The 23,719-nt window shown below is 41.4% G+C and overlaps 1 protein-coding gene across 1 annotated transcript in view; it reads right to left on the reverse strand.

The window, feature by feature from the left end:
• Nucleotides 1-8,589: 8,589 nt before the first annotated feature.
• Nucleotides 8,590-23,719, reverse strand: part of klf7a (Kruppel-like factor 7a) — a 33,341-nt gene continuing 18,211 nt past the window's right edge. The window contains exons 2-4 of the mRNA XM_026361047.1: nt 22,208-22,844; nt 16,186-16,309; nt 8,590-12,713 (exon numbers count right to left, since the gene is read on the reverse strand). Of these exons, the coding sequence (XP_026216832.1) occupies nt 12,662-12,713; nt 16,186-16,309; nt 22,208-22,844 (813 nt within the window). The 3' untranslated portion in view covers nt 8,590-12,661. The remainder of the gene's footprint in view (nt 12,714-16,185; nt 16,310-22,207; nt 22,845-23,719) is intronic.

A 23,719-nucleotide genomic window follows, 5' to 3' on the forward strand; every position in this document is an offset into this window, starting at 1 on the left:
CACAGTGTTAGGTTAGGAAAATGTGGGTTTGACAGCTGAATGATTCCACTGTTTTAATGTACGCCTGCACTTGCTTGCAAAAGGCAGCAGATGGCAGTAAATGCACGTACATGACACCACCACAGCTTTGAGGATACTGAAGTGGAGAGATGCTCTGCAAAGTGCTCAGCGTTGTTGGTTGTTTCTATCAATAAAGTGAGACTTAGATTCATTCAATACATTAATACAAATAACATACTTCATTTCATCTTCTACTGAAATATGAGCTCAGGTCTTATCTAATATGCTCATAGATCACAATCTTACTGTACTAAACCAAAACAGTCTTCATGTTCGACAGTAATAAAACCTCACACCAATGTTCCAAATATGTGTAAATATAATGATTTACACTGGAATAAACCATTTTGTGAACACAGGTGTCCACTCTCAGCTTTGTCTTTTCTGCCCACTCAACATGCATTGATCCTTCCCGCACACCTGATCAATATCCTTTGTCAGATATGGTTTGCAATAGGGCTTGTATGAACAAAGGGGGAGGGGGAAAACCACAGGAGCCCAAACCCTTAACCCCACCATGTTGCTATGTGCAGCCCTGCCTTGTGTCATCCAATCAATCAGCTTTGATAAAAGCTGTCAGCTGCACTCAAGTCATGTTGTGTGTCTGTGTAGCTCAAGCATGACCAACATGCTTTCGAGGACAATGTTGTCATCCACGTACATGTGTCTACCCAGACATAACCAATTCATCACAGAGCCTTTACCGCCACATCTTATTGCAGTGGCCTCATACATGTGTGTATCCGCACACACACACAGAAGCCATTAAAAACATTAAGTCGATGGAGTCCGACAAGCAGCTTCATGTATTGCTTTAATATCTCCAGGATTTCCCACCATAGTAGAAAAAGAGCTGCGAGAGAGCTTCCATTGACTGTGACGAGCAGCGCAGCTAATGCCGCATGGAGAATTTTCCTGAAAGCCAATCAGACAGGTAATCCACACTAGGAGTAGAAAATATTAGATTTTACCCAGTAAAAACAGTTTGGTGCTCAAACAGGTTGAGGGATTGACATGTAACAAGTGACAAATTGTAGAAAAAGAGATAAAACTAAATATAGTAACATGTTATTTTATGGCCAGAATACATATTAAAATACATTTCAGACTAATATGTGTTTGGTACCTTTTGCAAATACCTGCACTGCACACCTGTTCTTGCTTCAGACGGTGCTTGTACACAGAGATGCACGGTAGGGGGATGGATAGATGGGTATTGAGTACAAAATCCCACTTCCCTGAAGAAATCTCAGCAGGTAAAAGCAGATTGTAGCTGCTGGATGAAATCCATGAAGTTAGAAAACAGTCTTGTTGCCACATTGAGAGCCATGCAATTTCTGGGGGGACAAATTTTGTCATGGCTTTTGAGAAGGTTTCACAGGCCCCTGGGTCCTTATATAAACTTTCAATAACGTAGCATGGAAACCTTCATGTAAGAAAAGGGGGGAAAGCTGCAAAGCTGGGATTTGTGAGCCAGTTTCATCAGCTCTTAAAGAAACAGTGCTGTTTGTAACTTTAGATTTTTCATAAATATACTCCAAAACGTATGTGTGGAGTGTGGAAAGATGACGTCGAAGCCTCCAGTGATGCTGACTCACTGAGCACGGCTGCCAGCAGAGTAGTACATTTTTGAGCAATCAAATTTTAGTTACTTTGGCTCGATTAGTAAATAGGCTCAGTTTCTCATTTATTGTAATTTTATAACAACAATTATCTGCTTTAGCAGAGGTTAATGGACAAAAAAAACCATTTGGTCCCAACATGACCCATTTGGCCAGGTTAGTTACACTAATGGACTGTCATATTCTTTTTAGCATGACTTTTACTTAGTCTAATAGACAAAGAAGATATATTTCTTTGTTTGTGACATAAATGTTGTAAAAAAAATGTTGTACAAACATGTATAGATTGTTTATGTCATCTAAGTTTTACCAGCTATTAGGTTTGAATTGTGCATCTGAGTAAACCACTACTTTGAAAGTACTACGTAGTAGTGCAATATGTATATTTGGTGCAGCTATATTCTGGTTGTTTTCCATCAAAAAAGCAAAACACGAATAATCCTTCAAGAAAAAAAAAAGACTCGGGGGTCCAATCCTCTTTTGTCTTTTTATTGTGGAATTTTGCATTGTGCCAAATGGGTTTTTCAATCTCTGGTAGGATATGACGATCTTAAATCTTTACCCATTAAAACTTCACTGGAGATACTCTGCTTTCTCTACGGCTAGTTGTAAAGAACAAATATCGAGGCGATCTAAGGGACTCGGAGGCTGTGTTTTTATAGCCCACACTCTCGCTCTGAGATGCACTCGGAGGGCTAATCCCGCTCTCAGTGGAGAGAGGTAGGTATTGGCTTTGATGATAGAAATGGATTAAACAGATTACATTAAAGGCCAGTCTAATTGAACCAATCTATCCTGATTCTGCCGCTGTAAGATAAATGATGAGAAGGGCAGATAGTATATATAGGTCGTGTTTTTTTGTGCCTGGCTCTGGGTTTCTATGTGGACATTACAGACTTCAAAATACTGCAATTGCTTAAGAGGATTTGTTGAAGATAACATGAGATAAAGTAAATAGTTACCAATATATGAGGTTTCCCAAATATTATTATTATTGTCAGCCTGCAAGTCATTTTAATCCATGCTTTTCTTATTCGGTGTGATTTTGAAAACAGCAACATTACTCCTTTATGATATAGGATAAATACATAGAAGAACTGTATCCACATCCATAAGTTATCTGCCTCAATCAAGTTTTAAGTCTTTGCAAGTTGGTTAGAAAGATTCAAGCCTGATTCGAGGAGATTTTAAAACTTGTATGCTTTGGAAAATGGTTATGGGCAATGTAAATGTGTAGTTAAAAATGCATAACCACCAGTACCCTGAAAGTGCTGCTAATGCACTAAAGAGATTTCAATTGTCTTACAGTTTCATTGTTTCATGATGGTCTAAATGCTGCAGTATTTCAGAGGATTAAAATTCAAATGCATTAAATTCAAGAAGACACACAGAAAACTTGCAACTTTATTGCAAGAAGACATTAAATATATAGTTACTTCACAGCATGCTATTGCTCACCCTCAATCTCAAGAGCGATGCTTCAAACAAATCAAATTCTGAAAGCTTATGTAAGACCGGCCAGACACAAAAGAAGTCAACTCTGCACCAACACGTTCATTCTGATTTATCTTGTTCCTCATTGAAAAGCATAGACGTTGGTTCTTTCTTGTGTGTGTGTGTGTGTGTGTGTGTGTGTGTGTGTGTGTGTACCTGTCCTCCCAGGCAAGCTCATTATTGACGATGTCCAGTTGAAGTGAATGTGATAGGGTGACCTTTCCTTCCAACCTTGTTATCGATGTGAACTCGTTAAGCAGGACTGTTTAATTAGCAGTGGAATTGCAATCAGGGAGGAGTCAGAGACCTCTCTGGTCATAGACATGGATCAATGGTCTTCAGGGAGCCTGTGCACTGAGCAACAGGGGAACTTTGTGTGCATGTGTGTGCAGTATGGATGCATACTTAAACATGCATACAATTATACTTACTACTTACATTTTCTATCAATAGTTGGCATTTGTAAATATTTTTACAATGTGGACTTCAACATCAAGAACTCGTATTAATAAAGATATGTTTCAAACCAGCCTACAGGGAATCATACCGTTCCAAATGTGTTAAAGATATCTAGACTGTAAGAAAGAAGTCGTCATTGATGCTTGGACTTCAGCAGGGTGCCAGATGTGGCCAAAAAATATATAGACAAACTAAAATACACCCATGAATGACGTCAAGGTGGTCTGTCTCAAATTGGGTACAGCATTCCTTTATGGACTGGATTTTGCACCCGTCAGCATCGTCATGTTGAAACAGGAACTGTTGCCCCAAAGCTATAACCACACTATTGTCTTAAATATCTTTTAATGCTGTAGATTCAAGATTTCCCTTCTCTGGAACTCTAGGATCTGAACAATCTAACTACACAACAGAATGGGGCACACAACTACTATACTTTTAGCCTTACAGTAGATTTAGTTGTAGGTTTTACAATATTCATGCAACCAGTGACCTTGTGTGATCCGACCACATGCTCCTTGCCACCATAATAGGAGGAAACACCACTGCAAGACTAATATCCCACTTTTATTAAAAGCCAAGTGCAGCAGCAAACTGATATAACATTCTTACCCTGGTTGACATGTACACATGCTTCAACACACGTGCGTATCTACACACTCTCAAAAGTGTGTGCAAACACACGCGTGATTAAACTCACACACAGATATACAAACATCCAGGCAAAGAAATGCGAGGCAGGAGCCAACAGCCGCTGCACCTGGTGAGATCCAAGTGAAAGTGAGAAGCATAAAAAAGAGCTGAACGCTCAGGTCTGTTGATCTATTTTTACCGCAGAGCAGGGGGCAGAGGGGGATAGAGAGAAAGAGGGAGAGAGAGAGCTTCCTGCATAATGCATGGCCCTGTAGAGCAGCAGTGGCTTTTACATTGCGCTCTCTCACTGGGCTTCCAGGTGTCTGAACTGTCTGTCAAACAGGCTGCATATAGCAGAGCCAGGTGCTCTCACATGGTGCTCTGGTTGATCTCTCTTCGAGCACAGGACCACCAGCCTATCCAGCTGCTCATTCTCTCTGCAAACACAAGATGTTGCCTGTAGTTTGATTCAAAGTGTAAGTGTAGGAGCATTCAGGAGCTCGAGGGGGGAAACAAGCACAGATACATACACAGTATACGTACACTGCCCCAGTTGGGATGGGAAAGCACATAATGCTAGAACTCTCACACATCTAGGGCAATGCAAACTATTGTACCAAAGCTTGAGCAGCATTTTTTATTATTATTATTTCAGCATCTGTGTTGCAGCAGCTCTTGAATTCAACTTATGAATTTCCTGTGTCTCAGAAACAACACTACTACAGATCGGATCCAAATTTAACTCAGAAAAGGAGTCTTTAGGGAGATAAACGCAATATTTTTTTTTCATGTTGTACTATTCAGTCATTCTCTTAGAATATAAAAGAATTACATATCGTCAACTTCAGTTTATCTGTTCTTTTATTTTTCTAAAACAAGTGGAGCAAGATCTGCCGATGCAAATTTTTTCCAAAGGAAATTTTGAGAATTTTGTTGTCAGATCAAGTGTCTAAAGATATTATGTGGATCAAGTATTTTTCTTTATTTTAATACTATATTGTGTTTTCTTTAAAGACACTGTACTGGCGCCTTTTTGGAAATTAGTTTTACAGCTCAGCAATAGGCAAAAGCAATTCTTATTCTTCGTTTTTTTGCTGTTACTGTGATGTTTTATAGGGTTAGTCTGGAGAATAACTTGTGATAGTATACTTTTACACCTCCAAATTTGGGAACAGACCACTGGAGCATCTCTAAAGGGGGTTGGGATGCTGCTGGGCATGACAAGGAAGGAGACTAATGAAAGCTTGATGAGGACACTTCTCTGAATCCACCTGCATGATTAGGCTTTAATTATCGAGGGCCACCTTGACATATTCCCTGTAATTGGAAATACCTAAGCACTTGGCATGCTCATACTTGTGGCATGAAACCAAAGAATCCATGCACACAACCTTTTGTAGACACAAGCCTTCTCATTTTAAATGCACCCTACTCTGCATAGGCATTGCAGCAGGAGATTTCGGGGCATTTCAGATTGATTCTTGTCTTTATGGAGATCAGTTCCTAACTAGCAAGGAGTTGTTATCGCACAAGTTACTGACTGAATGCACCGACGGTCTGAGCATGGAATAAGATATTCCGAGGGAGGCTTTAAACTTGTAGCTGCTTCCCAGTATGCTGGCATCTCCGCATTGCCAGATGTGACAATAACATCCCTATATGGCTGCCAAACGCCTACAAGACACCCACAGGCATTGGCAGCTCCCTTAGTGAAATCTTTTGTTGCACAACCACATGAAAAAAGGGCTTTATGTTCTGCTGGTTAAGTGAATCACTGCCTTGCCTGAAGAATCGGCCTTTCTTTCATTACAGTCGCTTCAATTCAGAGCCGTCACACCATTTATACCCTCCTCCAATGGCATGAGCTACAGCTGAATCGCTGTATATGAAACAAAGACAACATTTCTGAAAAGTGCTCAGGTGTTTTGCTGGTGAATAGCGAAGCAGAGACAGTAGATGATTCAAGGGCGTGCTGGTTAGCCTTTAGGATACCAAACAATGAGACAATGTGTTTGTCTGTCTGGAGTCTGGAATTCTGGAGAGAGCACTGTTCTGTGGTCTTAATTTTTGTTTTCATTAATTGTTAAAATGGAGTTTGTTAAAGTTTAATTTCCCTTTCAGGAATAGTCAGCTTTGTCAACCTTTCGCTTTACTTTTGAAATGAATTCAGTGTTGTGAAACAAACCGACACCTACAGATTTGCAAAGATGAGAGTTTCCCTGTACATAGAAAGAAGTTTGATGTCAGCCATGCAGAGAAGACGTACACATATTAAGGTCATGTGCATTAACTAATAGCTGAAATCCAAACACATGCATGTTTGGAACAACATAAGCTAATATAAATGGATGTTTTAATCCTATTGTCCTACGAGATTTACATAGATGCTATCATTTGATGCAGATTAATGGAACTGACAGGGTTACTGAGTACACAAAACCAAGCATCCAACCGCTGTGTTTTATCAACTCAGCTTTTCTATTATTCAGATTTTTCTGCTTGGGATCTCCGGTGTAATTAGCTGTATAACAAATGCAACTCCTTCCACACTGTGTCTGAATTCTGTTTTACTCACCGGCTGTCAAGCGCTATTAGAAAAGAAAAGGGTTTTAGGAGTGGGACATGCAAATGTTTTTATTTTTTCCGGCCCCAACGGCGTAGTCAGAATTATTTCTGTAAGATATATTAACTAAAATTACTTTTCATTAGATTATCTCCTAACGCAGCATATTAAAATCTAAAATGCTAGTTGCATGAGTCGAGGCATCGGGAGATTGTTGCATTACTTGTGTAGTTAGTCACTTGGATCCAGACCAAGATACATTTTGAAGTTCAAGAGTTTTCTGATAAAATATTGTAAACAAATTGATATTTTGACATTATTTGTCACCAGAGAACAATTCTACTCCATGCTGATCAGCATCACCAAAATATTTACATTTCGTCTTTACTTAACTTAAATGCTAACTATCGCACATGATGAGAAGATGAATTTTAGGTCTAGTGTCATCAATTGTCATCAAGAGAAAATTATGTTTGTCAAATACTTTAATAAGTCAAAACACCTGCAAAACAATTAGCTACATTCCCATTAGCCTCAGCTGTACCTGTGGTGCATTGCTAATTGGCATGTTAACATACTTACACACTAAACAAAGATGTGAACATGAAAAACATTATACCTGCTTAATATCATATGTTATTTTGAACATGTTGCCACATCATTTAGCCCAGATCACTAGGATACTACTAAAATCATAGTATTAAACTGTCACATTGAATGTGTGTGTTAACCTATATGAATACGTGTTGCTGTGGTCCTCTCTCTGCTGAAACACAATAAGACCATTACACTCTGCTGTGAACTCACATACAACCCCATTTCCATCACATAGAGTGAAAATGACGATTGAAAAGTGCTCATGGGACATGTGACCTTTATGAAGCAACGACTCCATCGTTTCTAATTTCAGAACGTGTCTCTGGGATTGACGTAGTAGGTGCAGTTAGGTAGATAATATGTGGCTGTCTGTAATTACAGATAAAAGAACATTAAGTTCGACAGATACATGTAAGCTTCTTGATGAGGGTGCCCATTTCAATTAGGGAGCATTAAATGAAACAAAAAACCTTATGGGAGTTTCTCACTGCCAGACCCAAGGAGAATTAATACACTGCATAGGGCCATTTAAGAGGGTGTAATTACTCCCTAATTAGCCATTAGTTATTCGATTACCCTTTTATCAGCTAGTCATGGTCAAAAGGCAGAAATAGCGGATAAGTCATCACCTTGGTTGGTAACAGATGTAATTAACATGCTGTAGCTCCCTCAGAGGGAGACAACGAGTGAGTGCATTCAGGCAAAGTGAAGGTATTCTGGCTCATTTCCTGTGTTTGATCAAAAGGAACAATAAATCAGAGGATTTTTTTTTTATTCATCCAGGGATGGTTTGCTGCAAATAGCGGAAAAAAAAGGAGGGTGTAAATTAATTTGCCTGCCTACTTTTACCCAGTTGGTTTGCAGATTTAACTCATAAAGTGCAGCAAACCTCAATGTAAAAGTAAGTCTTTGGTAGTGCTGTGGTCAGTGAGAATAAAAGCAAAAGGGTATGTGAATGTACGCAGAGCATCCAATTATTAACAAGCTGAATGGCTCTGTGATTGAGATTTGATAAGAAATCAGGAAATATTCTATGAGAAGATGGATGATTAGGTGCATATTGTTGCTGGATGAAATCACCATTAACAGACCAGCCAAGAACCATGAATACTCCATGCCAAACTGCTTCTACCATTTATTACACATAATTACATTCTTAAATAAAAACGATTCACCGAACAGTTCCTTGCATAGAGATATTACAATACCAATTTAAAAAAGGAATTATGAAACAAACCGGTAACAAAAATAAATCTTTCTCATTTTTCCATAATAAAGAACATTATCGTACCCATACATCATAATATACAAATGATAAATTTGAAACACTTTGTACAGCAAAAGAAAAGGAGAAAAGACAATGGAGGAAAAAGGTGACGGTGGTGTTGGTGGGGGGAGTTGGACAGAGGAGAGGAGTTGAAAGGGATCGTATCTGAGAAAATGGGAGGGGGGAGAGAGAAGGAGGAGAGGGAGGGGGAAGCGATGAGGGAATGCTCGTAGAAAAAGGGGGTGCGTTTGATTTGAAATTCAGACCTGGTGGAAACAGAGGTGGTGCCACACATAGTAATGCGTGTTTTCCCCCCTCTGCTGTGAGCAAGAGCTGCAGTCTGAATATCTGACTCTCACAAGGTGGCATAAAAACGGTGAAAAACACACAAGGAGAACGGAGAATAAGTGTGTGAGTGTTTGTGAGTACGTCTGGGTGTTTGTGTTCGACGGTGTGGTTTGAGGATGTGCTTGTGCATATACATGTATGAACATTGTATTGTGTTATGGTGTGTCTGCATGTTCTTCATATAGGTCTGTTTGCATGTTTGCGATGTGTGTGAATCAGTTTAGCATGTATGCATGAGTGTGTGCATTTGTGCTAAAAGCAGCTACTATACAGACTTTGTGATCAGGGTTTCATCACCCAGGGTAGTAGTGTGTGTGAAGGTTTGTGTACAAGGAGACAGAAAACAGCAGATATGCAAGTGATTTTTCCAAAAATTCAGAGTGCAAATACAAACAGACAAAGAACACACAGGCACAGCAGAATTGACAATCATTCATTAAGATGACACAGAACTGAACTGCATCCTCGGAGACAACATGAAACAACCTTTCCAGAAAACATATTCACATTTGAAATCCCAGTTTTCAAGCGCACGCGTGAGGAGAACAATTTAGTTTATGTCAAGTCACAAGAAGAGTCAGACCAGATTTTAAACTGTACTGTAATTGGGGTATTTCCAAGTCTCGTCTCCTTAAACTCTCAGTGAACATGAAAAACAACAACGCATTCAGTCTTTCAGTCCCAAATCCTCAGCTGTCTCTGATAGGTACAGAACATGAACAAAAAGGAGCTGCACATTCCCACACATTCGCAACAGTTCAGTTCAACAGGAGAGCGTCCCATTGAAATACTGAAACACACAAGTAGAGCTGCCATTGATGATACAACTTTAACCCATGGGTTAAACTGCTGTTCTTCATTTTATCTCCCACATTGAGAGCTGAGATAAGCAGGAAAACACAATCCTACAATTACCAGCTGAACTGTAACTTTTAGGTCTCAAATGTTTGACAGTATGTTCACTGATGCCAACATGACTGGTAGCAGTGATAGGGTGTATTGTGGCTGGCCAGTGAGAATTTCTGGTCTCATTGCCAGTAAGTTAAAACTTGTATCACTTGGTTTCTATTGTGGTTATGCCCCCCTGGCTTTGCATGTAGAGGCCTGTCACCTACATGTTCAATATAAGCGGACGTGTTTGCACATTAAAAGAGCGATAGTGCAGTATTTATGTGAAGCAGGAGTTGATTGAAGATCTATTTTCAGTGTCGCTCATAGACCATCTCTACCTGTGATTGAGCCAAAAGCGAAATGCTCCTCCGAACGACAGGGTGAAATCAATTTAGTGTCTCTCTTTCTCAGGAGCAGGCCCCGTGCCTCATTTTCCCTCGAAGTATTAAATGTCTTGTAAAATGAAGAATAAATACTTTGACATAATTGTTCCCAGATAGGTTTGTCAGTATGCTGACGATCTATTGTTATCCAAGCTGCCTTTTTGACTTGTATGACACTTTAAGTGTGATGTGGGACAGATCTGGATTACATGTATCTTTGTTCTGTTGTCAGAACACCAAGGACAAATGTTAATTCCATTTTTCTAGTAGTGCTTGTACATGTCTCTGAGTGCAGGTGGGTTTCACTCCACTGCAGTTTCATGAGCTGATGGGGCAGTTATCATTGCTGACTGAGCAGATCCGTCCCCCCTAACATACTTCAGCTACCCACTAGAAATCTGCACTCATGACCTCCTGCAGGTCCAGTGTGAGTAAATGTGAATGTGAAATACTATCAGCTGTGACTAGCTAGTTATTCCAAGTCTAACCATTAGTTTCTAAGGTGAAAAAGAGAAAGTGAACCCAGTTGGTGTTTGGTATGATCGTATCAACCACACTCAAGTATCGTCATTGGCCCAGCAACATGTTCAGACTTACAACAGATACATTCACATTGATTTGAGACCCAATTGACTGAATTTGTGCATGTGTCTTCTTACGAGTGTGTCCATATCCAGCAGGGTAGCAATCTGTATTCAGACGTATGGTTAGTAAGTCAGCAGGGATGTTCTTGAATATGCATAGGGCCGGATTAGGAAAGCTGCTGAATTCTGCTTTTCTTTGAAATGAAGTCTCAGAGCTGCTAAATTGGAAGAGTTCTGCATGGGTGGTGTGAACCAGTCAGAACCTCCTCAAAGCAGTTGCTAGTCAGGTGCCAATAACTCTCAAAGACCAGAAAGATCATTTCAGAGATCTACAGTAGACACTTGTGTTTTTTGGCTGCAACCGTTTCTGATGTGTTCTTCAAAATAGTCTTTGCAATTGTCTTTGTTGAACAAATAGGAGAATCTTTTCTTAGAAACAATATAGCCTTTACATACATAGTGATCTTGGTTGTGTCAGCTAGCTGCTTTGACTTGTGCATCTGACTGTCCACACTATGTCTGTATGGGAAATTCACTGTTTAGTGAGTCCTGAATTGTCTTTCAGTTCAAGCATTTTTACAAAAAAGTTTGCAGAGTCAATTGTGCAACAGTTTCTGACAACAACTCGTTGTAGAACCAGATCTCTGAGAGGGAAAACACTCGAAGGAGCCATGTAGCATCTCTTGACATACTCAGTTTTAGTTGACATTCTAGGAGATGAACAGACTTTCCCAGAGTAGATTAGTTAGCCTCATCCAGTCGTAACCCTCTGTGGATGATTTTCATAAAGCAAGCCAGCCCTCTGGATGACCTCAATCAGTCTTCACAGCACATAAGTGGAACACACTCCCATCTTCAAGTGGTTGGGAAATCCAATTTAACCATCCGTTCAAACAAGTATTCCGATGGCATCAAACTAGAAGGATTTATAAATGGATCCAGTTAGCAGATGTGACAGAAATCAGATGAAAAATTGTCAAATTATCTGTCCAATATATAAGATAATAAAACCTTTGATGAATTGTAAAGGCTGTGGCAAGTTTGGGGGAGTGAAAGCCCTGCTGTCTTGCTTTCTTATCCTGTGAGATTTGTTCCATTCAGCTACTGTTGGAAATGAACTGTTCTCCTCAGCTTAAGGTATGTTCTAAGAAGAGCAACTTTTGAATATACAAACAGCACGTCTGCTGTTAGCATGGTAAAATTACTGTACAACTTACAACGGGTCCATTGTGGTACTGGTGTAGTCACTGGTGCGTGGAGCACTGCTGCATGACCAGGGCTGACATTTTGGAAGCGTTTCACTGAAGGATGATTGCGAAGACTGTAAGAACAAGTAAAACAAAGAGCTGCCAACTACAGGCACGTGGTCCACCATTCGTCGAGCGACATCCCCTGTGAGACACATACGATGGGTCGGATGGAGCCTCTGTATCATTCACGCGACAACACCGGGACACATTTGTGAGGTGATGACGTTTCATAGTAGAATCATGGACCAACTGACTGTTCGCAGATTGACAGAGCCACTTAGGATCCGTCTGTCTCTCTGCCTGTGTTTCTGTCTGTAGTAAGCATCCCTATGTGGTGCCTCTCCTTCCAGTCCAGAATGGCAAAATCTGGTGTTTTTTGAGTCTGTCCTGCTGCCCCCTTTCTTACATCCATGGTGTTATTTTCCTTCAGATGATGCTCTCTCTCTTTCTTCCACTCCGCCTACATCCTCTTCCCTTCTCTTCCACTTTTGCTGACCTCTCACAAATTCCTCAGATGTGCCTCTTCATGTGTAGCGCCAAGTGATCCGACCGCGAGAAACACCTGCAACCAAAGACAGGGAAACAGCGAACAGCTTGTTAGCTTGTTACCAATGCAGGAGAAAGTAGTTTGTTTTGTCGATTGAGCTAAATGTTGCTGTTAGCTAGTGAGTGCTGAGCCACTAATGCACACGTAATTAGTATATGTGTAACTAATTCATAATCAGCATTTTCAGCAGCACTCCTAATGACTTCAGCTGCGCCATGAATAACTAGAGAGCCCGCAGATGGATGTGTTGAAACAGTGTGGAGGGGGGAGGAAGAAAAAAAAAACACAGCACACAAAACATGTGCTGTAAAAGATAGCTAAATTAGATGAATCGAAGCCTCTCGTCTGAAATCAGGCTTGCAGAATTGCTGGGGCGTTGCTGCATGTTGAAAAATGAAATTGCTCGGGAAGTACACTGGCCTATGTTTTCTCAGTGAGAGTTTTAGAAATGTTTGATTACTTCAACCTGATTGCCACAAATTGACATAATGTTTGCTGTCAGCTGGTGTTTTGTTTATTCCATGCATGCTTATATTCCGATGCAGCCATTATGTGAGACCTACTTTTTCCACTACCATTATTAGCTCAATGCTGTTTCTGTTGCAGGCTCGCTGAACTAATACCACAGCTCCATTCCCCAGAGGAGTGCTTTGCAAAAACAAGAGTTCTCATAGGTAATTGCAAGCTGCGTGTTATAGTAATTTGTATGTTAAGAAGTATTTGAGATTTTCACTAACAGCTGAAAAACTAACTACTCCGAGATGACTACATTTTCTTTACTTCCCTTCTAATGTAATAGCAGGAAATGTGTGTGAGCTGAAGGTAGGCTATTTAAGTACATGTGTATAAAGTATGGTTATTGTCAAAAAGACGAATCGCATTAAGCTCTAAGGTATTTAATTGTATATTTTTTTAAATTTGCATTTGCAAACACATAACTCAAGACTCAATAAATACAATCTTTAAAAAGATTTACTCAAAGACTGTGCTGTAATCCTCTCTGGTAAAGTAAAAGGCATCTAAATACTGTGTGAAGCTCCAGTTTGGGAGTCAAACTCCCTTCTGCAGTTCCGCAACTGTTGATTTTTTGACACCAGTTTCAGATTGACTCTATCCACTGAGACAGAGGCAACTGTCTAAGATGTCTAGATGAATCAGTGTTTGGCCAAGAGGGGGAGTTACACTGTGATGAGCCACCAGTCATCTGTCTTACTGTCACACCTGAATATGTATGTGCATGTGTGTGTCACCGTTTCTGTGTACGTGAGCGTGTGCATGTGAACACACACATGTGGGATTAATGGCTGGCTTAGGAGACTTAGAGGGGTATTTTTGTGTGTGTGTCTGTGTATGAATGTGTGTGTGTTCGTCGAGACAGATGGTAAAGTATGAGTCACAACTCGGGGGCACAACACCAGCTGGCACACCGTTGGTCTGTCTCCTCCTCCCCCCGTTCCCCCATCCTCAATCTTCCACCCCGTCTTTTCTGTCTCCACTGTTTCCCCTCTTCCTTCATCTCAGCAGGGTGTATTTATGCGTGTGTGTATGTGTTGAGCTGGAGGGGTTGGGTGCCTTGTGACACATGACAGAGGTGGGCCCGAATTAGGGATGTGCCTGCAGGGGGGTCTGGTGGTGGGGAGAGGTAGGAAATCAGGGGGTAAGAAGGGGGAGGAATTCTGTATTTACAGTCTGTCCAGCTGAGACCTGATTAAGTTGACACTGCCTGGCCCTCTGCTTTCAGACACACACACACACACACACACACAGATGACCAAGACACACACTGTTCCATACACGTTACGCCAAAGTACCTCAGGTGAAGGGGGACTTCTTTTGTCCTTTCATAATGAACTTATACATGATTCAAGAGGCGACATATTTAAAAATGTGCTTTAGCCTATTATGACTTCTTCTCAAACTGCTGCAGATGTATTAAAAACACATGTTCAAGCAGACAGTATAATGTTTATAACATAGTTTTTGAAATATTATTACATATTAGTGAGTTTTTAAATATTTATGCAACAAAAACATTTAGATTAATGCAAATTGTGCTTTTGAAATACAAATAACTGTAAACACAAAAAATGAAATACTTAAATTTTGAGGTGTATATTTTTATTGCTAATAAACTATCTTCCAAAAGTTCTCCATCAGTTATTGGCTTTTTGAGTTAGGAGGCACTTTTATATTTAATAAAAACACTCAGGATTTTATAACAAGCAGTGTAATACCTTCAAAATGACCCTTTTCCCTTTGCATTAAATACTGTGGTGGCTTCCTTAGACAATATTGCTCTGGGATCCCAGAGGTGTCAGCCAGGACCAGATCACAGACAGAGGAGTGTTCTATTAAACCAGAAGTAAAGATTTTTATGTCGGAGTCAAGCTGATCTCTTTGTGAGCGAATAATAGCCACTGAATGCTTGATGATTTTGTCAGTGGAGCCACGTTTAAGGAGGATGGGAAATTAACATTTTGCTGTGGTTCATAATTAAACAGAAGCTGGGGCGACTAATTAAGTCGCAGGCAAATTACATCAGATTCGTTCTCAAAGTGACAAATCCATGCACCTCGTCACTCCTGACTGAGACTGAGGTGCAGTATTTTTTGCTTTGTATAACTAGAACTGGCATGGGACATAAATCCATCAGTTTCTCTGTATTATTCTTTTTAGGAATGACTGTGTGTGGTGATCTGATTGCTTTGGTCAAGGACACTCATTGCTCAGGTCACAGGGATCAGATGAGGAATCTGGTTTACCAGAAAGAGCCTCCAAACTCTGGGCCAGCCCGAAGTGTTATTTACAGCAACACACACCGGGCTGTATTTTGGAAATTCCCCAAATACATTGTTCTTTAGTTATGCCTGAGTATACAAAATAGTTTTTTTTCCTATTCCCTCCAGAAAAACTCAAAAACTGTTCTGAATAATGGCTGCATTGGTATATGAATTATTAACATTTGTAAGACCTTAGTCACAACGTATAAACAAAAAAGTGTGGTTTATTTGGAAATGTCCAACATCAAATTAATAAACCATACCAGTGATGTGCGGTGGTGCTAATAGGGTCTACAACCATTTTACACCTTTGTCCCAGAGTGAGAGCAGCCTCCAAATCAAGGCCATCTATCAGCATGTGAGAAGATTCACTATTAATATGCTGCACAGAGCCTAATGTGGGTGTAGCACAGAGCGAGCACTCTTTAGATTCCCAATGAAAGACTGAGAAAGTTAGGTCTCTCGCATGTTGCAGCAGAGCACACATTAGTAATCCTGCCAGCACACTTTTAAACTGGTTCAGTACCAAACACATTTGGGTGTGTTACCAGCATCTTGTAGCACTTCTTTACGAAACCCAATGTGTACGAAACACAATTGGGAAACATAGCCTGCTGTGTGAGTTGAAGTACTTCAAATAACCCTTGGAAAGTGAAAGAAAAACATATAAAGTGGAGGAATGGATGGAGAGTTGTGTTTTGACAGACCTGTCACAGTGGTTGCACTTAAAAGGCTTGGCGCCAGTGTGTTTGCGGTAGTGCCTTGTCAGCTCGTCGCTCCGGGCAAATCGCCACTCGCAACCCTCCCACGAGCACTTGTACGGCTTCTCACCTGGGGGTTAAAAAAACAAACACACAAAATGTATAAGCACCTGTTTCATCAGTCATCCACCAATCGAACACATATTTGTCTTCTGTGGCAATGCAAAAAAACCTCTGTGGCAGTGGTGAGGAATCATGAATCCAAATATTTGCAGCTTTAAAGTCAGTGTTTGATATACAGTGTGTGGCAAATTGAAGGTTTATAGACAGAGATTTTATTTAAGAGGTTATAACCTGTAAATTGTGACTGCGGTTTGCGGTCTGTTTAGCTCCGCTGATAAAGAGCCATCTGCCTCAGTTCACTTTGCTTTCTTTTTTAGGGGCTGGTAAGAGACCGAGGCGATGTTTAACACTGAGATGGAGAAGCTCCCACTGGTCTCCAATCTTGCTGAACATGCAGAAGAGGAGTGGAGGGTAGAGAGAAGTGGAGCGAGAGAAGAAGTGGAGAGGGTGAGGGTAAAGGGGGTGGGGGTGGAGGTGAGGGGGATTAAAAGCAAGGTGGGTGAGAGAGCGAAAAGAGGAGGTGAGATGAGACCAGGAGAGGGAAAAGTGAAGTAGGAGAGAAGTGCTGCAGAAGTGGATTAAGGCAGGGGAGGCTGCAGATATGCCGGCAGGGGTGGGGGTAGCGATAATTAGGCCAGTCACACGACATAATGGCAAAGAAACCACAATCTGCCAGCTGCGTCCAGCTCCGAAGATGTCACCTGCATCAGTCACATCCCATCTGGACCGATGGCTTGTGGTTTAATACAGACACACTGACCAGCTCTGCTTGAATGGCTTTGACACAAAAACTAGCTTAATTTGTTGAATGTGATTATCAAAAGGGACACAATCAATGGATCAACTGCTTTGTGAGTCAAGATTGAGAGGAGTGCCTGTCTGATGATAGTTTTGGTTTGATGCCGTTATCTCTACCAATTGTTGTAGAACACCGCTCCTTGTGCGCAGATTTGTTAAAGCTAAAAATATCAATGATTTATTTCTGTGTTCCAATTAAAGGTACATGACACAAGCAAAAGCAAATGGGAAAAAAACAAACTACACAAATTTCTCAACATATTGTCTGCTCAAGCACAGAAATCGGAAAAGCAGAGAGTGCATTTACAGCCACGCTGAAGTGATAAATGAACACCCGTGAAAGGAATGACCTCCAGGCAGCATTCAGAAAATGGAAAAACACACAACTAATGAATATGAATTGAAAACAAAAAAAATGTGACTTTTTCCCCATAAATCATTTTAGTTTCACCTACTTTGATTTGACAAAAAAATGTACCATGAGAGTTAGTAGTTATTTTTTAAATAAAATATATTTCTGTTCCATTAACAATTATTGGTTTTAAAAAAGTTGTCAAATTTGTTTTGACATCTAGAAACGACGTCCCCCTTCGTCCCCTTCTATGTTCCAGTTGTTTACGTCTATCTCTTCGTACTGCCTCACTTCCCAGAAACACCCACAGCAGCAGGTCTGGGCCATCCGGCTCTGGCCAATGAAATTCCCGGGAGGCTGGGATGCCTGAATGTGTAGCCTAGCAACGCGAGTGAGGGGTTGGGGTGTGTGGGTGTGTGTGTGTGTGTGAGGGGGTGGGGGGGGGGGGGGGATGCTGAAACATGAGGAGGCAGTAGTCAGTGCAGCTGGCTGGATCTGGCAACGGCACGCCGCCATGCCACCGGCCAATTACCGAGCATGCTGGCAGAGGACGGATGCAGTTGCCTAGCAACGGTAACCGTAGAGCTGTATGGGGCAAGAAACAAGGAGGGAGAGGCGGGGCTTAGGTGGCAGTGGTGGTTGTGGTGGAAGTAGTGGTGGTGGTGCAGGAGGAGAGGCGGAGAGACCAGAGCCTGCAGCAGTACATAACCACTCAGCTACCGACTCCTCCAACGATACGCTGCCCCCGTTACCTAGCAACAGAGCCCCCCTCCTCCACTCTCTTCTCCCTGAAGATGCCCTCATACAAACAGGCAAATAGAGCAGGTACACACTCGCCTTCTCAAACACACACACACAAACGCATACTCACACACTAGACTTTCATAATACAATGCTACGTACGATCAGACCAACTGACAGTTTAAAATGGCAATCAGTAACCTAATCCACCAGATTAGCCCAAACTCACCAACATAATCTGATTAAGCTCTGTTACTTTTGGATTACTTTGGCTGCTGCTAAAACATATAATATAGATTATGAAGCTAAGTGGATTATATTTTCTAATTTACCAAATCAGGATAAGTGGACAGTACTGTGCTGCTGCAGAACACCATTATTTATTCTGCATTATTTAATGCGATCCCCATTAGCTGACAACATTTGATAATTTAGACAAAAAGTATGTGCAATCAAAATAAATGTTTTTTTTTTTTTAAGAATGAAATAAACAATCACATATTTCTCAATTGTAATCTGATAACTGGATATTTCCTGGGTCAGCATAATCCCATTATGTGTAATCTGTTACTTCCGAATGCTGTCATACACACACACACACACACACACACACACACACTCACATATATATACATGCATGCACTTGCTCCAGCCTCTCAGGTGCCAGTGTTGAAGTTAACTGCATTCCCTCCATTAGCTGGAGCTGATGCAGGGCCTCAGATGTCATTAGGGAGGCTCTTGGAGAACGTATTATAGGCTTCTGCTCAAAACTAGCAGTATAGGCGAGATGAGCAAAAACAGAGACACACAAGTGTAAGAAAGAAGGAGAGAAGGAAAGAAATACGATATGATAGGATGGAGAAATCTTATTAGAGGGAGGAACTGCAGTGACGCACAAGTAGGGCTGAACATTAAATGTTTTTATAACCTCGGTGCAAATTTAAAATTGCAGGAGCAATTATTTTAATTATTTTTGTAATTTACTTTATGGATTATATGATCATTTATTATAAATTGAACTGTTAAATATATGTCTCTGCAGCTGTCCTTTTGGAGAGCTCTGTGCATACTTCACCGGGTGAACTAAGATACTTCGAACTAACAGAAAAATGGAACTACTGCTCTCCTATTAAACGATTAATGGTTCAATAAAAAAAGCATCTATAGTGGCATCTGATCTACCTGATTTGATTCTATGAATACCAAGATAATTTTTCTGTATAGATCAGGAAACCGCTGTTATTTTCCTTCAAATTGTTCAGGCCCTTAAAGTGAGTGGCAAACGAGCAGAGGGATAAAATAAGAGCATGCACAAGGCATACTTATAGACACATTACAGAAACACCGATACAGAACCAAGGGAGAGAACCAGAGAGTGAGAAAGATTAGAAACACAGACGGAGCAGGGCAGCGAGGCAGACGAAGAGAAGAGAGAGAGAGAGCAGGCCGAATAACGCAATAGTCCTCGTGTTTTACCCATTCCTTCACCCGGCCCAAAATCTAATTGTACCATTCCTTATCTGCCATAAGCCTATTCACAAAAAGCTCTACAGGGCACTGTCATTTCAACTCAGCCTGTCTAATTCCAGATTAAATCGTAGCCTTTTCTCTGTCGGTAATTTATGGAAATAACAACTAAGAAAAAGAGGATTTGAGTAATGACATCTTTAAACTTGTCAGGATAATGGCTCGGTGAATGGGGGAGCCTGTGGCACTGCTGTCTTTTTCTGAAGAGGGTCGTTCTACTGTACCTCCCCCATTCCTGCCTTCCATCCTCATCTACTCTTTTGTTTCACTCCACGTCACTCTCTCCTTTTCCGCTGTCTCTTCTTGAGCTTTTGTGTTTTCCTTTTGTCATCTTACGTCGACATTTTCCCCTTTATCATTCTACCTTCCTGGTTTGAATAACAGGACAGATGTTCTTTGGGTGGATGCTTTTATCCCGTGCACCTTAAGTGACAATGATAAGCTTAGTGGGGGAGGGATCCTGAACAAAATGACTCCTTTATGGTTCTATATGTAACATTATATGTCATTAATATGTTCTCATATCACTTTTTATGTGTGAAGAAAGGCTTTTAACTTTAGACAGATTTTAAATGTGACATTTTAATGTGCGTTTTTTAAGTAGATAAATTTGATTAGAAGATGTGTAACGGTATATGAGCATGTGTAACTGTTTCAGATCAGATAGTTACATGCTGATGTTGCTAAAATTAGCTCATAAGCACTGAAATACAACAGATTTTTATTTTTGTTAACTAAAACCTTAATGCAAATCCCAGTTTAGCTGAGATGATCAGTCTTCAGATCACTGTTACCTTCTATCTTGTGTTTTTGTTTAGCTCTGTGCTTGTACGGCTATTATAACACTGACCTCCCAGAATTAGCCCAGTTGGCATGGAGTTTAATCACAGGGGCTGTAGACGTGCTACACAGGGGAAATCAATTACTGCACGTCTGTGCCCTTTGTTCCAGTCACACTAAACCTGTGGTGTGCACCACACAAACAGAGCATCTTCATCGTCCTTAACATTCAGGAGTTGAAACTTTACAACTTTATTCAGATTTACACCCCCCCAGCTAGTGGAAAAGTCAGACGTGCTATCTTTGTTGCATTGGTGATCTATCAACGACACAGTTTAGGTTGGTGGGGAGTAAACAAATCTTATTTGAGTCACTTTAACTTCATTTAGCATGATGGATGCTCCTTGCTGTATCTACACTTCTTGAAACACATACAAAGAAACAGCTGTATATTAGCACGAGTCCAGACTGCAGTTCTTCATACGTTTTGATTTGTTATTCTAGGCTTTCCAAGCGCAGGCCTATCAAATGTCAGGATTCATCTCATTATACCCCTGAATGCCTCTCGTAAAGACAAGTCTGCCTTTTTGAGCAATTACTATAGTTTCCACCATTGTTCTCACTTTCCAAAAACACACCAAAGGAGCTGGGTGTGAATAAGTCCTGAAGGCAGAAGAGACAAGAACCATAATCCTGCTAATTAATAACGGCAAACACACTGACACCAGTTTCAGTTTTCCCTTCATTACTGGAATAGGTCTACAGATGGTATCCCTCATGGACTCCCTCCTACGATTAAAATACACTGTTACAAATGAAACATATATTGTCGTAAAATGATCCTAAAACTGCGCCTGATAAATGAGGCAGTCTCTACCCTCAGACTGAGAACTACTGACCTAGACTTATAGAATGCATAGAGGACGAAAAGCTCTGAAATAAACCAGGGAAATGGCAGCCTATCCAGGTCAATCCATCCATCACTGTGCAGTTACTCAGACAGAGGACAGCTCTCCGACAGGGGTCTGAGTGGTTTAGGATTGAGATGGAAGAGCAGGAGAGTTATAGTTCCTGATACCCTCCCCCCTTCCTTCTTGAGAAGAACCTTGACAAGAAGGACCTGTCCTGATTTGGCTCAGAGAGGTAGAAGAAATGTGATAGGAGAATTGTTTTCTTTTAAATTATCTTCTTCTAAATCTTCTAAATCTTTACATGCTGTTTCAGTGTGGAACTGCGGACACCCGGGTTTAATCCTGTGATTACAGAGCTGTCACCTTTAACATTTCTTCTCCCTTTCTGTGCATTTTGTACTTGTTTCTAGAATGTGAATCGGTGGATTTTCCTCGATTAGCTCAAGTGAGGATAACTAGGAATTCAGAAACTTGACTGGAAGGATGTGTGGATATAAATATATGTCTGTTCAACTCCTATCCATTTTCAAGTCCACATTCACAGAAATTACTGCATTACATCAAACTGAATTCCAAACCAACCAAACTAGAGCAAAGCAGTGCTGAAGCTAAATGACTCTTTAAAGAGGGTTTGCAGAAGTGTCATGTTATACTACTGTGGAATCTGCCATGTTAAATTAGAACTAAACAATGTTCTGATTAAATTTAAGAAGAAACACAAAATAAACTGATGATTATATAAATAAAAATAACAACTTTGTCTAAAAACTCCTTCAGGTTTCTGACTGATTCTTACCTGTGTGTGTCCTCTGATGGGCCTTTAGGTGGGAGCTCTTGGTGTACACCTTCCTGCAGCCGTTGAACTGACAGCGGTGGATCCTCTTCTTGTTCTCTGGCAGCTCTCCAACCCCAATCACAGATGCAGCCCCCTCCTCTTCATCTTTCATTCGGACAGGAAGCGCATGTGCCGCAACCAACCGGGCCGCGCTAAGCCCCACCTTCCTGGCCACCAGCTTCAAGGTGAGCGTACCATCAGCTGAGGCCGTCAGTGTCTGATTGGGTTTGACGAGATGCCGGCCCAGTTCTGGTGATGACGGGGGTGTCAGGGAGGTGACAGCGCTCAGCTGGGCCTGGTGGACTCCCTCTGTCCCTTCTACATTTTCCAACCCCTGGCCCTTGGGTTTGAGGTCCCTTTTTGTTGCACCAGTGGAGGGTAAGTTCTTCTGTGCAGGGCAGAGGATCACTGGAGGTGGGCTTGGAGGCTCAGGGAGGCTGGGCAGGCTGGGCAGGCTGGGGAGCAGGGCATCTGTCAGCTCCTCCTCCCCATCCTCCTTTAGGTAGGCTGGAGTTAGAAGACCATCCAGGTCTTGGTCGAAGAGTTCCGACAGACGCTTGGGCTCTGTCTGCAGATAACGCTCCAATTCTAGGCAGGTCTACAAGAGAGAAAATGGGAGAAAAGACTCAATTTGGATTTAATTCAAGCAGCCCCACACATTTAGGCATCTGCACTGAAAATGCCCGTCCTCACTCTCAAACCCCACTCGACAATTTCAACAGCCATCAGATCATTTAATGTGCCTTTACACACTGTGGAGAGAAAATCTGCATGGTGCCATCCACTCACCCAGACATGCAACTTAGCAGCTCTGCCAGCTGTCACGTGCGCACCCGCACAGATAGCCACTAAGACAGCCAGGATTACCTGGCAGCTTCAGCAAGACGGCTGATTACACACTGATTGATTGCAACCGCTGTAGCGTGGAGCGAAAGTGAGGCGAGTGCATGGCAGGAGAAGAAATCCTAAACAGTACAGAACTCCTATCAAACAACATTTTATAGAGCTTTGACGAGCCATGTGTGAACCAGCTCCCAGTGAGCCAAGATAGGAAGATTTATTCAGCTGTAGTTATGGTCTGCTTCATCCCTATTACTCCAAACACCTCTGCCCCATGGAGGACAAATAAAAGGCTGAATCCCAGATTTGTGTGTGAACTGGCATCCTGAGAAGTCTATTACTTTACAAAATGCGGGCAAGGGTCTAAGACGAGAGCCTGCGATGGAAAGAGATGCTCCATGTCCAAGGATGAAGCTATTATGTTTGAATGGACGGCGCCAGTTTGATCCCGGGGATCGTTGTGTTTCACTTGTAGCCACTAACCCATTTTGACAGCTGAGATGGGGGCTAGCAGCTCCACTGGGCTCGTCCTACTCGCCACTTCATTTGTGTGTAAATAGGCACTGACAGACAGAGTAGCTAGTTCCATTATCAGGAATAAGGTTGTATAGACTGCACACATCAGAGACATTT

Source organism: Anabas testudineus, chromosome 2 (assembly GCF_900324465.2).
Source record: "Anabas testudineus chromosome 2, fAnaTes1.2, whole genome shotgun sequence".
NCBI classification, from domain to species: domain Eukaryota; kingdom Metazoa; phylum Chordata; class Actinopteri; order Anabantiformes; family Anabantidae; genus Anabas; species Anabas testudineus.